This window comes from Schistocerca americana, chromosome 10 (assembly GCF_021461395.2).
Source record: "Schistocerca americana isolate TAMUIC-IGC-003095 chromosome 10, iqSchAmer2.1, whole genome shotgun sequence".
Taxonomy (NCBI): Eukaryota; Metazoa; Arthropoda; class Insecta; order Orthoptera; family Acrididae; genus Schistocerca; species Schistocerca americana.
In genome coordinates this window covers 56471739-56490490 of record NC_060128.1, presented here as the reverse complement: position 1 = coordinate 56490490, position 18752 = coordinate 56471739, and the positions used below count along the sequence as shown (strand labels likewise).

Below are 18752 nucleotides of genomic sequence, written 5' to 3'. Positions count from 1 at the left end.
CTTCACAGAGCGCCTTACAAGTGATGAAGAGCAGTGAGAGTGTGTCCTCCCCTCTGATTCCAGACCTAAGCCGCTGTGAGTGCAGTGGGCTACTCTACTGCCTCACTTGTTGTCGTCGGAACCAAACTTACGTTGGTGAACTTGCTGAAGGCGTTCTTGCACTCGTCTGCTGAGATGCCGTAGCTGGTGTAGACTTTGACGAACTCGTCCAGGTCGATACTCCCGTCACCTGTCGAAAGGAAAAGGTGGCAACTGTCAGCTCCGAAGGAGTACGTGTTACACAGCAAAGCAGCTAAAATGACGAGTTACGTCCACAGAGCCACGACAAAGTGAGATTAGTTAATCCTAGTGCTGAGGTGTAAAAGAAATCAATTTCACTGTACTGCATGCTTATAGCAAGTAACACGAAACTTTCTCTTATGTAAACCACTGGGAAGATGGCAAAATTCGTAATATGAAGCACCCAACAGCAAGCACAAATTGTACCCAAGACATAGTTTTGCTACATGGTTATGGCTAAATTATGACATATACTTGGGCTAATGAAGAAATAACCATAGCCACACCCACAACAGCTCATTTGAGCGATCCTTTCAGCTATAATTTGGCACAATACCTACATATAGTATTTCTCAAACCAAGATGGATATCCTATTATTTCATTTGGAAGAAGCTAACACATACAAGGGAAGACTTTTAATTTATATGAAATTATTAATTGGATATATTTGCTACAAGATGAACTACAAATCTGCCAAAAAATTAATGCGAATTTTTATACATAGAAATTTCTTACTAAGTTTTAGTTTTCACTTTGCTGAATACAAAAGTGCAATTTCATTGATCAAAAACCTATCATAAAAGAATGGAACACATATAAGTTTTAACCTATGTAAATACACCATGTATTCTGCGAACTTTAGGTTTTAAATGAGAAGTTAATTGAAAAACTGAAGCTATCGTTTCGTTACATTTCAATTTTAATGTCAAAATATATCTACATTTATCTGAATTCAGCTTTGTTTAGAAAGTTGTTAGAAATTTGATATGTTTGTCCTTGTTTTTGTCGAAGATTTCCACGAGGAAATAGTGTATAGAAAGACTGAAGGCATGCCAGTTAGGTGGCGTTTGTTACATTGCTTCAAAATGTCTAAACTGTTCATAATGTATCATTTGTCGGTGAAGAACTAGTCTTGTGTCAGTTCTTGTAAACGTATTTTATGTGGAGAGATTTTGTTTTAGAATATGTGAGTGGAAGAGCAATTATAGTGGATTCAATGGAAATTCGTGTTTTAATTTGCACATATACCAACTTGGGGCACCTGGTCCAGAAGATGTAATTAGTAACTCCAAGCATCTTCAAGTTCACCAAAAATAATATAAGCACTAAAATTAATTGTTATTTACAATTTTCACTTTGCACAAGGCAAAAGAATTAAAGGCTGCCTTTCTTAAGACCCCCATCATTTTTCCACACTGAGACACATAAGATTCAAATTTGGCTCAAAGGTCCTACATCCTTCTCCTACAATTCTGCGAATTATAGTTGTAATTCATGCTAAAAAGTCATCCCAAGACACAGATACTGAAGCATTGCTGAGGTACATGAAATCTTTTGTACAGAAAGCTAAACATTATGATACACAGGTACGTAGCTTGTGGGGAAAGTTGGAAGTTATGATGGTTTTACTCATCCAGGATTTTTAAAAACAGTCTTGATCACAATTCATTTATTAAGCTGACCGGTTTCGACCACTACAGTGGTCATCTTCAGACCATTGAGACCACTGAGTGATTCTCCAGCAGATTGAGGTTCCTACTCAATGGTCTGAAGGTGACCACAGTAGTGGTCGAAACCGGTCACCTTAATAAATAAATCGTGATCAAGACTGTTTTTAACAGTAAATATTTGTAACACATTGATCACTGTAAGTCCCACAGTGTATTCAAAAGTAATCAAGATTTTTATGTCTAGGATGATGCGTGTTTTGTGAAAGTTATAAGGTATGACGTATTGATAACTGATTAAATTACAGTTTCCTGCAGACATATGAGTCTCAACTTTATCTTCGATAGCGATAGGGGCTGAAGTAAAGAGTTAAACTTTTTTGCCAACACCAGGACTTGAAACTGGGTCTCCCGCTTACAGGCAGATGTGCCAACCGCCACACCAGTGCAGAAGGCGTGACTTAGGGTTTGTGTTAGGGAGAGCCTTCGACTAGGGCATTGTGTCCTTTGGTGTGAGCCATAGTGTCACAGCCCTGTAGTGGTTAGCACTGTGTCTAGTAAGCGGACGACCTGGGTTCAAGACCTGACTTAGGCACAAATGTTATTTCATTGATCCAGCTTCTATCCATATTATTAGCAGCACAATTATAAATGCAAGAAAGAAGGGTTCTGCTGGAGGAACCTTCTCCGTGGACTCGTCCAGCCCGTTACTGTACCTGAGGCGTCAACGTGCTGGAACATGAAGTCCCGGTAGCGGCTCTGCCACTGGAGCGCCGAGTCGCCGCCCTTGGCGAAGTCGTCCCACATCTGGATCCACTCCGCCTCGCTCACCTGTCAGTGGGCACACGCCAGGCAATCAGTGGCCAGTGGTAAACAAAAGGGGAAAAGGACTGTGACTTCTCCGTGTGACGAAAATTAGTTTTGCTGCCACCGCTCGATGGAAATATCGGCTACTGCACACGTTTCCAAGTTAATGCGTGTTGGTGTTTGTAGGTGATGCAAGCGCTATGGTAAGGTGAGCAAAAAAGTATACATTGTGAAAACAGTAAACGAATTTTTTGTGAAAGTTACTGACTGATGTCGCAAAATAGGCCTAGATTTAATCTTTGAAAAATGTAGTTCATTCACTTTTGTAGTGTCAAAAATACCTCACTGCCTGTTAATCTAGTGCATCAAGAAGAAATAATAAAGAGCGTAGAAAACTTCGAGTTTGTCGGTGTTCATATTGGCGAAAACTTAAATGGAAGCAACCATATACAGGGACAGAGAAAGGGGGCGAGAAGGTTCACACACTGTACTCGCATTCAGGAGAACGACGGTTCTACACGCCTCCGATCATCCCCATTTAGGTTTTCTGTGATTTCCCTAAATCGCTACAGATAAAAGCCGCGATGGTTACTGTGAGAAAGCATGGCCGAATTCCTTCCCCATCTTCCCCTAGCATGATGGGGCCGATGGCCTGCTGTTTGGGCCCTTTCCTCAAATCAATGCTCCAACTGACCATACACAGGATGTTTGGGGGATAACTACCCATGTCGCAGCATACTGCAAAACTTTACAGCAGTGTTTACATCACTGGCAACCTAACTGCTACAGCTGTTAGGAGTAATATGTTTTTTCTAGACCGGTTAGTACCTGCAGGTACTCATACTAGTAGCATTAGCAAGTCATCAGTATTTGTATTCCCCCGGCCAGCATATCAGCTATCGACATGTGGACACAAAAGAAACAGTTAACACAGACAGGTGTAGTCAACTACATGCAACAGTTGCGACCGTGCCCGAAACGTCAGGTAGTAAATTATGTGACACAAAGAGAGAAAGAACGAAGTCTTACAGAACATCTCACTCACAAGATGGCTATACACTGCGCAGCCCCGGAAATTCCAGAAGTGGACAGAAATTATTGCAGTGTGAGATGCGAAAACTGACCCGTTGAGAGTGATGACGGTATTTAAGTTATAAATAATCGCTGTTTTTCGCGATTTGTACAGTCTCAGCTCTTTTTTCACTTTTTACTAATAACTCATGTTAAAAACCGATGTGTCAGTTTACCACAGCAGCAGTGCTAACATTTTTATTTTAAATAAATAGTTTTTTTAGAAAAACAGTTACTGTTCCATAAAAACACGGGAGAACTGCCGGATATCAGTTACTGATATCCGGCAGTTCTCCCATGTTTTTATGGAACAATCAGTACGCCGGGAAAGCTTTAAACATCAAAACAGTTACTGTTTATTTCAACATTTTTATTATTCTGAGATACTCAGTTATTGTAGAAAATGGGAAAGGTGATCAGAGGTTTTTAATTAGAAAAAAATTGGGAACAAAGGCGTGACAGAATAACAGGTATGGCCTCACTCGGACAATAATGTGGTTATGGCGAGTGGCATGGCCCACTAGACGGTGTTGATACACAAGGGCAAGACCCGCCCCCGACCTGGCCTGTGCACTTTGCTTTGGAGCCTCCAGCCTCCAGCCTCCAGCCTCCAGCCTACTCACCTCCCCATCGCTGTCGGCGTCCGCTCTCTGCTGCAGAGCCTGCCACACCTCCAGCAGGGCGCCCCGTGTCTTCTGCTGCTCCGCGCTGCCCTCGGCCCAGCCGCGGCTGCGGCAGATTTTCTGGAACACGGCACAGCTGCGGTCACACCCACCTGCCCACCTCTGGTGCAACACTTCCACTCACCAAATAAACCTACCTCTCAAGTAACGACTACTATCCTTTTCTGTTTTCTACTCCAAACAGCGTCACTGATAAGTACTTCCAGGGTTTCAGATGTCGACTGCCGTAAAAAGAACAAGACGTACAGAAAAGAGACACTTGTAAGTGAATATAGTGTGTCTCCAAGTTTCTAATTCGCCTTACAGGCTGTGTATATGGCCACCATTTGCAATGCGACAAATGTCAATGTCCTCCATTTCGCTGTCACCGATTGCGTGGTAAGGCACGATGACAGCCCACTTTCGATGAGTTTTTGTTGGGTTGCCTGTCTGGGGTGTGAACTTTCTTTTTTTAATCAATGTGACGGTATGGAGCAAACGATTGCTTTACTCATTCTGACGTGCCGAGCCCACAGTGCACCTATGCCACAATGTGTACCACCTATCGAAACTCCCAGTGACACTCTGTTGGTTGATATGTAGACCCAAAATTTTCCTCTACCTGTTGTAGTTTACAAGCTGATGTCTCCTGAATTGCCAGAGAAACTAAAAAAATGCTGTAACTTGAATATACGAAATCCTCGGATTCTTACATGAAGTTTGTGTTTTCAACTGCCATTCAGGACAGACACCTGATGACAATCGTGTTAATAGTTCATGCAGATACATTTTCTATGATATTTCTGTAATGCAATTTTCTAACTTTATGACTCACCTCAAACTCTTATCAATTCAACCCTGACTATAATCGTTTCTCCTAGTAGTGCATTACAACAAATACTTCATTCTCCTTTTGGAAACAAACGTTTTATGTTTACCCAAAGCTTCCCGTTTCGAAAGTTATTGTTACTCAAATTAACTGTATTCTAGAATTTTTCAATCTTAAGATATAATCTTTTGGAAATTTAAGATTATAGTTTTGAGTCACCTAACTTGCTCTATCCAAAAATATATAACTTTGCTAGAATAACATGTTGGTATCGGAAATACTGCAGTTACAAACTAAAGAGTTTGCAGATCATTCTTGGGTGGTTTTTGTGGTTCCATCTGCGCTCCAAAGCTTTTGACCCCTCCAAGACAGTACCAATCAATTTTACAAATTTAAGAAGATACAGCACGTAGTTACACAAATATAGTTCAGTCTCTAATATGTTTATGTACTTTTTACTGTTTGCGTCTTTTACATTAGTATCTAATGCACATTACCTCTTTGTAGTATCTCCCACCCACCTATCCTTAAACAGGCATTGTGCACAAAGCTAGCGTCAGCTGGTAGCCAGAATTCAAAAGGTCAAGTCAGTGAGTTGGTGAGTCCTAATGGTCAGGTTTTGTTTCGGTCCAGTTCTGCACTTGTGGAGTTGCTTATCAGTTAGTTGTCTGTGCAAGTGTGAACTGCAGTTGTGAATTCGTATTACAGACAAGAAAACATTGTTGTTACTGTCCTGCTAACTTATTTTCTCTGAAGGTGAGTAGCATTACTACCATCTCTTCGTTGTTGGAAATTCTTGTCAGACAAACTGTGGTGTGCATACTGTAAGACCTTCAGTACACACACCATCAGATTATTTGACTTGTCGCTCCAACGAAGTAGGCGAGTGTCAGCAATATGTCTCGTGGTCTTATCGTGGCGTGTTTATCTTCTGCCGTTAGGTCAGATGACAGAAATGCCAATTGCGCACTTAGAGTAGCAGATTGACGGTGAACAACTTTAAACAGAACTTGATTAATTTTCACACACATTTATTAAAATAATAACAAGCATAAAAATATCTTAACTTGGTTCTGGATGCTATTTACAATTGACAGTCTGAGGTTCCTTTGGGTCTTGGTACGTTAATCATATTCTCACATATCTCTGATACTTGACAAAGTGTCTATACATTTATCTTCATGGCTATGTAGAGGAATATGATAATCTTATCAGGCGCAGACTGAAACTTGACTACAGACTAATGCAGACTGACTACTCGGAGGTCTGTACACTCGTTATAATACCTCGAGCGTTCAGGTACCACTGCGCGAGTGTGATCCGTGAGGAGAAAAGGTTCTACGTTAGCAGCAATCTAATTGGCTGCATTACATATTAATACGCGGATCGGCGGAAGCAGAATTTGGTCCGTCTCTAAGGCAGCGCCATCTCGTAGGGCGGAGACGGACGAGCGCTGCGTCTGCGCTGTTGTGCTTAGCGGGGCGCGCTCTAGTGGGAAAGTTGTGTACGCGCTGACTACGCGGAATTATGTACACAACACAAACCCTCAACTAGAGATGGCTGACTGAATGACTGGAGTGTATTTCCCTTCTGTTTCGATTCGTTTACTTGTCAACTCCGGAAAGTGTACGAGTTGCTTTACATCACATACTTGCACAGTGTGTTGGCAGAGCAAAGTCGGCCTTAGGTTGCGTGGATCACAACGTCATGTTTACGTGAACGGTAGACTGTGGTAAGGTTTTGAACAGGTATTGAGCAGAGGGAATACCAAAGGAAATAGGTTGCTATTTACAAAAGATGCACAGCCCTTCATGGGTTCGTAACGAACAAAGTTACAAGTCATGCTGGCTGATGTTTCCCTGCAGCTAATCAAAATTTCTTTCCAGACCAAAAGTTATTCGGGGTAGTCCACAAGTCACTGTGCTCAGCTTCCTCCAGTCTACCCAATGGGCGCGCTAAAACGTCTCCTGTCGTTACTCTGCGTCACGTGAGAGACGTTACGAGCAGCGTTTGTTTGTTTGCCATGACTTGAGTTACACGTTGCGAAAAGGGATCTGCTAAGATCTACCGAAACAAAAACCAAAATGGCTTTGCACGCTTGTTGTGCAATTTTAGCCCCATACGATACGTAGCCATTTTTATATCTGTTAGTGAACCACAAACATCTGCTTATTTGTGCACATTTTCAAGATCCTTAGAATATAATGGCCTTTATTCAAATTTGTGTTAGCATCTACAGCGGGCATGCTCCACTTGATGTTATTCTGGATCCACACGCCCAAGAGTTTAGTCTCGTTACTGTTTGCTACAGGTTAACTTTAATAGTGGCCCTCGGATGTAGATCACTTATAACTTCTATTTATTGTTACACTGATATTTATAATTACTTGGTTCATGTCAGATTGGTCATTAATTTCAAAACTTCTGGCAATATCCCCTTGACTGGAGCAGAAAATTCTTCAGCACATATAAATAAAATATAATTACCTCAATGGCCATCTCAAAATCCTTCTTGTCAATCGTGCCGCTCCTGTTGACATCTGGAAAAAAGAGTCAAAATGAGATGCTTCATGCTGTATTTCTCAGTAGCTGTGGCTATATTTGCTAAGCACGAAACCAAACTGCTTTCCACTTACTCAAGATTACTCTTCCTTTATTTCCTCGCCCCTTCCCCCTGGATGACAACTCTACGGAATCCCGCATTTTAGAAGATTCTTTTATTGTGACAAGTGCCGATGTTGTGACAGATTGCGATGTAAAACAACGGTCCGACTGCTGCAAAAGCTGAATATCGCACTCGCAAACGCTGTCAGCACCAAAACAACGAGGACGGAACCCGTACTGGAGTGTGGAGCAACGTGAGAATGTGTGCTCGTCTGACACTCGGTCCAGACTGCTTCCGACTTCTGGTCGAGTGTACGTCCCACGTGTGCAGCACTGTAGGGTTGGCTGATGACGTGGACACCCACATCGCGGTATTCCGTGGGCCACGTGGTCACGCTCTCCACGGTCCTACTACTGCCAAGGATCGTTTGACCATTTTGTTCCCCAATGGCGGTGCTGCGTCCCAAGACGACACGGCCCATGTCCACACCTCTCCCACTCTCCAGGACTGACATGTGAGCCCGAGGATGAATCGTAACACCTCACCTGGCCACCACATTAACCCGATCTACTTTTGAGAGAAGAGTGCGTGAACGATATTCCTCTCAGTCTGAACTTGCCTATATTTTCCGGGAGGGATGGCATAAGAGTGACTTGAAAGCCATGCAGGACCAGTATTTATGCACCATGAGGCCATGGGAAGATGTTTCGAATGCCAGCGGTTTCCCTACACTGCATTAGGCGTGGTGATGTGTGGCGTTTTTGAGGTTCCCTCCTGTATAGAGAGCTGCTGCCCAAGGCCAATGAACTGGGACCCAACCACATAGAAAGAGAAGAGCAAGTACACGCGTGATGAAATGATAGGTATGATGCTGTGCCAGGTATTTTACGGAGCTCCGCAAGACCTAAGTCGACCAAGGTCCCTGAACCAGACGAAGCTCCCTCCAGAGTTGCTGAGATGCTTGGGAGACACGGCTGAATTATTCCAGATCGTGTGACAGATATATGAGAGAGGAGAAATACCAACACGCTTGAACAATTAATTAATTCCGATTCGAAAGGAGACAATTGCTGATAGGTGTGATCGGTATTGAATTATCAATTTGATTACTCACGCTTGCAAAATAATCAGAGGAATGGAGAAACAGGTAGAAGCCGACCTCGCGGATGATCAGTTTGGGTTCCAGAGAGATGCTGTAACTAGCGAGGTATTTGCAGATTTAGTGAAAGTTTTCACAATGCTGATGGAATACACTATTTGAAAATCTGAATGCAACAAGGATAAAATTCAGGGAGCGAATGGGTTTTTACAACTCGTACAGAAACCAGATGGCAGTTGTAAGAGTTGAGAGGCATGAAAGGGAAGCATTAGCTAGGAATGGACTTGTACAGGGTTGTAGCTTATCTGCGATGTTATGTCATCTGTACATTCAACAACCTGTGAAGAAGACCGAAGTGAAATTTCGAAAGGTCATTACAGTTCAACGAAAAGCTAAAATTATTAATGCAATGAGAAAGCTAAAATCAGTAAATGTTGCGATATGCATGGAGGCAGATTTAAGTAATAACAGAGAGATAAACTGAGACTCTCAGTAAATAAGAGCGGAATAGGCTGTCGCTAAGGAAGGTGGTAGTAAGTAGAGAATTTTTATTACACTGAAACTATGAACATGAGTATTTATAATATCGAGACGGAGGGCATTCATTACAGTAACACGAGAAAGAGGTCAATAGTAATGCCTTCCAATTTTTTATGTAAAAATCCTTAAGGCTTTTCAGTAAAACAAACGTTGCTAGCATTCTACATGTTTAGTCTTCACTTGTACATCTTTATTTCTCAACATAGTCACCCTGGCGACGAACGCATTTCTCCCAACGAGAGACCATTTTGTTGATACCGTCACTGTAGAATGCCTGACTTTGTTGACGAAGCCACGACCTCACCTCTGCGTGCACCGCTTCGTCACTGTCAAAGTGAGCTCCTCGAAGGTGTTCGTAAGTTTTGGAGACAGATGAAAACCTGATGGGGCCAAGTTGGAACTGTGTGGAGGGTGATCGACGACGGTGAACCCGAGGCATCGGATAGCTGCAGATAAGGCTGCGATCGTGTGTGGTCTGGCGTTATCGTGCTGGAGGTGAGGCTGATCCATGTGTGGACAAAGGCTTCAAAGTCAAAACCCGATTACAACACGTTGTTTCTCACGCACCGACAGATTTACGTTACGCACCGCGGTGTTACGCGGTATAATTCCATGCCCTCTCGTGGTAGAGGGCTTAAAATATGTAGATACTGGAAATAAAGATAAGGAACATTATTGACGTTTTTTTCTTTTAAAAATCTTGGTAACGTTTATTTAGTTAAAAAAAAAGGGTCAAGAATTTTCACATGACAATTTCGAGGGCTTTACTTTTTACCACGTCCCCGTGTGGGAAATGAGGTGCCGCATGAAAAAGAAATTATCTGTTGTGACCAGAAAATTTGTCATTTCCTAAGCCTCAGTTGTACCAATAATGAAGTAATTATGCAGGTAATTGTAGCAATTTTGTTGTATACAAGCAATAATTATGCCAGATGACTCACCGAAGAATACGTGGAAGACGTACATCAGTTTCTTCTTCCTGAAGTCTGCCATCGCACTGTTTTTGGTGTTGTATTAACTTCCTGCAAGAAGCAAATAGAGCAGCTAAAGTGTGTTGACCCACGTACTAATTCTCATATGAAAAACAAGAGTTCTGCTTTCAAACTAACAGTTACTATTAATTGAAAGTGAGTGTAAAATAAAACAATAGCTGAAATCGCTAAAACCGAACGAGGCTCTATGGCTTAAAGGAATCCCTACGCCGGTCTGTTGTGTTATATCGGAACGTATCCTGAGTTCAAACAAGTGACCCCGTCCCCGCCGGACAGGGCAGTCTGGGGGCTGAGGGATTCCTCCAGCCCCGACCAGCATTACACTCGCTAACCAGCGACAGTACAGCCACATCTGGTGCCAAACGAAATATGTGACCGGACTGAGCATATTTGTTTACTTGTTAGCGTGTAGAGAAGTCTGAAGCTGCACAAAGCGCCGTGCAGAGTTGTACCAAAGGAAAATTCCATCAAGAACACCACTAAATTGTGAGAGAGCATTTCCTCGCTAAAGCGTAGCTTTAGGTGGGGGACGCCTCTCGAAAATTACTCCCTAACCAAATCAATCAACCAATATGCAGATAAGCATATCCAAGCCACTTAAACTATTACCACTGCATGAAACTAAACATACAATTAAATCTTATAACAGTGACTGCAAATATAAGTAATGCTGTTTCCTTCCTCCTTGTGTTTTCTGCAACCTGGGACGCCAGCCGGATATGTTGTGTTCGGTATGCAAGCACGAAGAATTTTGCACGACAAAACAATATCTTGTCAGGTGCTTATGCTGCCATGTGGCACGAACGAATAATTTCTATATCGAGTCAGGCTGTATACCCATGAACTGCCCATTATACAAACACAGAGGCTTTTAAAGTTTTATTGGTGAAGAATTATCACTGAAAACATAGTTTACTTATCGCAGAGATCTTTTTGTAACCCCAGAACCCTTGCTATGTGATCGCTACGGCCGTTAAAACCATATTTACGCTTCAGATTCGATATCACGTGGATATTTTGCTTGCATACGTACGGTGACTTTGAACCTCTGGACCTGGGTAACGGACACTGATATCGAAAAAACTTTCACAGTTTCTCGAAAATCATCTTAAGGACTTATTGTAAAAATTTTGGTGTTTCACCATGAACAGAAATTATAGAAATGGCCTGAGCCTTGGTAAAAATTGTTGTTTTGAAGAGCGCGCCGCAGCGCGTAGTGTGGAGCAGTCGCCCTCCGCTTCTGGCGGTGGCGCCGCTGTGGCAGTCGCAGCTTTGGTGTCTCCCTCTGGTGGGAAAGGGGCAAAGGTTGTCCGTTCGCGTGCATTTGAGGGGCGCTATGAGTTCGCCAGCTAGGCAGTCTGGATGAGTCTCTCGTCTGAATTTGTGGGGCAGTTAATGTCTGTCTGTCGTCCGAAGTGCTAGTATGTCTGTCGTTCGGATCAACCTTTAAAGCCGGATAAATGAGAGTCTTTCCACTCCGCCAGTAAGAGAACTCAGCGAGTGGTCGCCCGGTCGGGGCTTAGTTCCTGCATCCGAGTCTGCGCGTTAGGCCGCCAGTCTGCTCGAGTTGCTCGGGCAATGGTCATTGGCGGTTGGATCGGTCGGTTGGTCGGTCGCGCACTGAGACACGAGATGACTTGTCCGCCTTGAGCGTCGGCGCATGTGAGGTCGCCACGTGAGTCCAGTGGGCCGCGCCGTATAGCGAGGGGTAGTGGCTTCGCGGTCGACACGAGAGCAACAGGAGTGAAACCACGACGTCGGTCTGGCCGGTGCGAGCTGCGACGCCGTGAGACGGGAGATCGGCGCGCCTTCCTGCGTCTGGCGAAGCGGCTGGCAGCGGACGGTTCGGGAGAGCGATTTCGGGGTTCTGCACCAGGTCTTCTCCAGAAATTGCAGTTTATTAGAAGTTAAGTGATTGGTTATATATTGTTTCATTTTCTTGTTAAATTCTACTTGTTTTCTTGGTGGGGTCACCAGCCTCTTTGTTTTGGGATCGTCCCACCATTCTTCTCCGTTTGCTCACCCGCGGGAAGCTGGTTGTTTACAAATTGTGTGGTCCGTTTTGCCCTTGTGGAGTAGGGGCGGGTTAGAGCAACCTGCGGTTCGGGTTGTTCGGTAATTTCCCTATCAATCTGCCGTACGTTAGTAGGTGCCTCTGTCATATTTGTCGGATTTGGTGTATTAACGAATTTATTGCTTGGAGTGTAACGGCACAATACCTGAAATATGTTTTGATCTTTGGAAAATTATTATTGCCTATGATCTTGAGAGGCGGTATCTGTGTACTGTAGAACATCTTAACTATTGTTTGGCCAACCTTGTAGAATTTTACATAAGATTGCATTTAATGGGCTTTTATTTAAATGGTCATTTTAGTATATAAAGCTGCCACCCTTCCACCGTAAGACTTTTCTTAGAAGTTAAATCAACTTGGACCTTCGGTGGCAAAGTTAATATTTTAATTTTAGTGTTTTGTACCATTTCCATCCATCCTACGGGGTGCATAGGTTGTGTACTTGTGTGAATTGTTAAAACTTTTACTTTAAAGTAATCTGCTGCGTTGCAGATTTGCACCAGTGTAGTCTTTCGGAGGTTATTCTGAAAGGTCGTAACTACGGCCGTGTCAAAAGGGAGCGGCAAGGTTCTCAGCCCGAAAGCTGATTCAGTCAAACAGTTCTTTCCTTCTGCCTCTGAATAAATTGTAACTTGATATTTAGAAGGTGCTTTCTGATTATAATTTCAAATTTGTTTCTTTTTAAAAAAAGATTTAGGCACCATTAAAGTGAATAAATTACCATTTATTAAAAAGGAATTTGCTTATGATTTCATCAGTTACTCACTGGCAACTACTTCAACGCCCACATAGTGTGGTTAAATGTGTTAATGTTCTTGATGAGTCGCTAGTAAGTGGAACAAATTATTACGAATATTTTTTGATTATAAAATACGGTTCATGACCATTTGGACAATTCCAACTTTTGGTGCACAAAATTCGTGATTTTTCTGGGGTATCTCGGTAACGGATTCAGGTTGTCGAAAATGGGTAAATGGTGTTTCTACACAAATTTCTAAAGAGTGTGTAGTCAAAACCTGACAGTTTTATTGTGGTTAGTTATTTAGATAACAGCAGACCATGGTGCAAAAACGGTTGAAAACCGATTTTTGCCATTTTGTACGTAAGTGCTGTAACTTTTTAATTTCTGAATCTTGGTAACACAAATGATATCGAAAAAGTTTCCAAGTTCCCAGAAAATAGTTTCTTAAGAACATACGTATAGTTGGATGTGGAAATCCCCACAATAGATTCTTTTCGTAGCGAAAACTTACGATTTTTGGAGGCTTTCTAAGGGTCCGTCGATCAACAAATGTTCTTTTGTAAAGCAACTAATGTGTGCCATAGACCATACCTCAAAAGATTTGCTCAATGTACCTGGGCTGGAGGACGTATGTAATGTTTATATTTCGACCCTGTACTCTAGGATAGCTAGAGGACAGCTTTTTTTCCAAAAGTTATACCGAATGGTCGTTAGGCCAAGAGCTAGGTGAAATACTTTACCCGTTATCTCTGTGATCAACAGAACCCGAGATATTAGCCCACGAAAAATCGTATTTGCGCTAGCGGCTTTGTGGAAGACTGTCGAACTCTGGCCGATGAAGTGTTTTTAAAGGGATTAGTCTATACAACCGCCTCCCAAAATATTTACACATTAATCCTGAAATACTGTACAGTCAGATGCTGATACTGGATATTCCCCGCATACCTGTTGCCGAAGAGAAGCTGCGAACAGGAGGCTCCAGTTGGAAGACGACTCGGCTTCTGGATGCGCGGGCCAGGTGTCCAGCTGACAGCTGCCGTCCACTACGGTGAATATATAGGCGGGCGAGTGACGTGCGTCTCCCGTTTCAAGAGCCGCTCTGAGTGTTTATGAGGGGATAATGGGCGTAATTAAGACAGCGCTATCGGGAGACACGCAGAAGCGCATTGCTCGATGAGGCTCCGTCGCCTCGAGAGCAGTTCATCTCGAGTGCTGTCTCCATATCGGAGAGATAACAGCGAGCGTGGAGAGCTGCTGCAGCCCTGGATTACGTAATTTACGATGAGATGGACCTGTCTAGATGACGTCATGCTGCACATTAAATTTTTCCAATTACCCAGTAGCGCTTCGAGTGCCATCGTTATCTAGAGCAGCTACGGCCCGACATTCGTATCAACCACTCGCTCGTGTTTTTATCCCACTTTCCTGTTATTGTGGGTGGGAATGCGCGCACAGCACCCCCACTTTACAAAGAGCGAAGAACGGCTGCAGGGAATGGCAGCTGACGTCCGTCTGTTACACGAGGGTCCTGGGCATATTGTCAGGCCTGATGTATTACAGCCGCGGAGAGAAAAGGAAGTGAGAGAGTGCTGCTCCTCTGTGTCTTCTTGTGGCTCCCGCAGCATCTGGTGTAGTCCAGCCAGAGTCCGTGGTCGCGTGTCTGGTGTGCGAATCAAACCAAAGGACGTACCGTGTCGCTCCTCGGAGAGGTTTGTTGTCGGACCCGGATTATTTCTCAGACCTGCTGCACACACACTGTCAGTCTAAATAACGGTTCCTAACCTCGTTTTGACCCTAGAGACACGGTTAAAACAGTCATTTCTTCTGAACTACCAATCCAGCGGTTCCCGACCTGCGGGTAATTACCATCTGACAAGGCGAGGTTGGACGGCTCTGACCGTCGCCCGGGCAACTCGAGCAGACTGGCGGCCTAACGCGCAGACTCAGACGCAGGAACTAAGCCCCGACCGGGCGACCACTCGCTGAGTTCTCTTACTGGCGGGGTGGAAAGACTCTCATTTATCCGGCTTTAAAGGTTGATCCGAACGAAAGACATGCTAGCACTTCGGACGACAGACAGACATTAACTGCCTCACAAATTCGGACCAGAGACAGACTAGCACATTGAGGACGAGAGACTGATCCAGACTGCCTAGCTGGCGAACTGATAGAACCCTCAAATGCACGTGAACGGACAACCTTTTCCCTCTTCACACCAGAGGGAGACACCAAAGAGCTGCGACTGCCACAGCGGCGCCACCGCCAGAAGCGGAGGGCGACTGCTTCACACTACGCGCTGCGGCACGCTCTTCAAAACAACAGTTTTTACCAAGGCTCAGGCCATTTCTATAATTCCTGCTCAGACAGTGTGAGTAGCAGCAAGTACACGGCCCTCTGAAATGGCGAAAATACAGCTTGTTTCAAAATGAATATTGACACACACGGTGGCTACGGTTGCTACAAGCCACACCACAAGTTGGGAAACGGGGCCAGATTTCTAGTAGTTTAGTGTCGAGATTTTCACACAGAAATGTTTTATTCATATCTTCTTACAGAAACCTACAGTACGGCAATAAACAGCCTTTCAAACACGCCCCTAACGGCAATCAAATCATTTATAGCAATACAACAATTTTAAAAAAAATTCTTTTTTAAAAAAAAAACACAAGTAACAGTACGGCAATCAACAACCTTTCAAAACACGCCGCTAACGCCAATCAAGTAATTTACAGCTATGCAACAGTTTAAAAACGGCAATCAAGTCATATAGTAATACAGGTTTAAATTTTTAAAAAAACACACAGAAGCTAACAGTGCGGCGATAACAGCCTTTCAAAACACGCCGCTAACGCCAATCAAGTAATTTCTAGCAATACAACAGTTTAAATAAAATTTAAAGAACATTAGTAAATAGGCTACTAAAGTAAATACAGAACTTTGTTAATAAAGTACAGTGGGGTAGTGAAGCTTCCAACACCGCCAATAAAAAAAAATGAAAGGTCTCAGGAAACACACGATCAATGGCAATAAGGTAATGGAGGAATTTAAAAAAGTTTTTAAACAAAAGTGTCCTGGAATATCATTAGAACATAGCAGATATGGCGGACCCGTGTAAGACGGCCACAAATCACCCACTCAGGGATGCTCAGGCTGGGCAGAATACTGGCCAATTTAAATACGCCCGTAAACACAATTGCCACTCTCAGGCTGGTCACTTCACCGACTTTTAGCCAGCGAAAACTTGTAATAAGACGGCTTAACTTGCTGACAGAATTAGAGCTAACCTCGTGCAAGGAAACATTACACCACACAGTCCTGAATGAGCGACCACACGATCGACTAACAAGAAGCACAAATTTACTCATAACCCACGACAAAATAGCGAAACAATTAAACTGCCAAAACTACACCTCCCATCGGACAGTAATGAGAGGAGGAGGAAAGATCACTGTCTTCAACTACACCGGTGCCGGGGACAGGAAACCCGGTCGCCGGAGGCCACAAGGCAGAAGAGACGCTGGTTACGCAAAATTATTGCTTAATGATTAAACCTTCCACTAACTTAACTTGCAATTATGCTCGGACAGGCAGTACACGACCTCCGATGGCCAGGATCCACACATCCGACCGCGCACGCGTCGCCAGCGTACCCGACACGCCACGGTCACGCGACAACACGCTCTGCCACCGGAGTCCTCGTCTTCCCTGCAACGTGTTAGGTGTCTCCTATTAAACTCCAGTGTTGAAACGGAGGACTTACAGAAGCTTGTTAACGTCCCACCGAGGCGAAATGAACAGCAACTACTCGTGGGGCGATTCTGTATACAACCAACACGCGGGGAGCTCTTCCGTCAACTCGACCCGCTCGTTACACACAACCGACATACGTCACGTGGCGACTCGGTACAGCCGACCACGCCTGCTTCGCGCTGGAGAGCCACACTGCCCTCCCGTGTCCACCACACTCTCTCTGCGCGCAACTCTACTTCCGCGCCACCACACGGAGTTACAACCGGTCAAAGATCTCACTTCCTCCATAGCAGTTTCCCGGACGCAAAAACGCAGATATCGATAGCAGAGGGAAAAGACAACCAAGCAGCCACTTAATGACAGACAACATATCAAACCAACATGTCAGGGGAAGAAAAAGAAAACCAATGCAGTCTAAATACAAGGTGTAGCAAGAGTCGAGACACGGCTCAAATACAGGTATTACAATTATTTTGTCCAAACTATCGATCGCTGCGCTTCGGCTCCGCTATTGGACAAACGAATACCCGGTCTAGTTTATATTAATATATCCGCTAGATGTCAGTTCTCTTCCGTTTTGCTTGGTAACCGTCATGTATTTAAAATGGCTACTCCACAGCAGAAATCATTTTGTGTTCTCGAGTTTGCGAAGTGCAATTCCGTGATTACAGTGCAAAGACGTTTCAGGTTGAGGTAGCAAATTGATCCCCCGAATGGGTGGAATTTGGTGCCTTCCTGACTTTTTCACTGTTTGATGGTAGAGGATAAAGATGATAGGGTGTTGAGGATCTGTTGTACTTGTACCTAGTTTGAGGTGTACAACATTGCGCGGATTTCCGGCGAATGGTCAAAACAAGGTACTGTTGTAGTAACTGAGATCGTTCTGTTTATAGACAGGTTGCAGAAGGTAACAGATATGACTTTCTCCGACAAAAAGTCGGAGATCAAGGACCAGGCTTTGAATATTGTCGTATGTGCTTGATGCTTTGTGTAAGAGTTTGAATCATTAATTGGGTTTGGTATTTCTGGGTGTGTGTAAAATTAATTTTACTGTTGAAAATGCGAGAAAGATGAGTTGATTGGTGTTTAGATAGAGGCTACGTTTGTAATTCGAAAAGAGGGGATGAGAATGGTGAATTGATTCATGGACATTGTTTGTGGGGTGATATATGAGTGTCAAGATACGGTTGAGGACGTTTGCGTATGTTGATGGTGGGATGGGTGTGACGTTAGGTGCGGTGGGAGGTGTAAATTAGAACTTATTTTTTTTTAAAAAGTTGTAAAGTAGGAATAATATTCAGAAGGTTTTTAGAAGGCCGGTCACGCGACGAGGCAAGAGCAGGGCTGTGTAGTTATCTTTAGTTAAAGGGCCGTGTAATGTCTTGTAAGGAGCAATGAGCAGTGTGCTATAGTGTCATAGGCTGTAAAGACATGTGCTGCTGCTGTGATGTGTCTAGCGTATGGAGGCTGCCCTTTCGAATTATGCTACGTTGATATAATGTTGACTTTCACCCACGTTCGTTGGTCGCAGCTCGGGGTTGTGACGGACCGCGGTCCTGGGCGGACGACGGTGTGTGCTTCGACAGCTGACGAGCGCGTCGACCGCGCCAACTCACGCTTGCGGAAACCAAGCAGGGGCTGTGCGAGGTCTGAAAACAGGCGGATGCGTGACTTCACGATCCTGTGGGCAGGGCGCAGAGTGGGGGTACCTGCGCACGTCTGCTGAGTTATTTTGCGAGCGGCTCTGCAGGCTCTGCTATGCGTTATTTGGATAGTTTACGAGTATTGAGCGCATCTACACATCTGTGTGGGGAATTATTTAGTGGCAGTTTAACATTGTGTATACTGAAATT

General features: G+C 43.9%; 1 protein-coding gene across 2 annotated transcripts in view; it reads right to left on the bottom strand.

The window, feature by feature from the left end:
• Positions 1 to 18752, bottom strand: part of LOC124552684 (calexcitin-2-like) — a 78829-nt gene that overhangs the window by 3344 nt on the left and 56733 nt on the right. The window contains exons 1-6 of one of the 2 annotated variants that reach the window (XM_047127006.1): positions 14095 to 14187; positions 10283 to 10363; positions 7585 to 7637; positions 4230 to 4349; positions 2445 to 2559; positions 132 to 229 (exon numbers count right to left, since the gene is read on the bottom strand). In XM_047127006.1, the coding sequence (XP_046982962.1) occupies positions 132 to 229; positions 2445 to 2559; positions 4230 to 4349; positions 7585 to 7637; positions 10283 to 10334 (438 nt within the window). In that variant the 5' untranslated portion in view covers positions 10335 to 10363; positions 14095 to 14187. Of the gene's footprint in view, positions 1 to 131; positions 230 to 2444; positions 2560 to 4229; positions 4350 to 7584; positions 7638 to 10282; positions 10364 to 14094; positions 14188 to 18752 lie in introns of those variants that run through there. The other variant, XM_047127007.1, reaches the window with a different exon arrangement.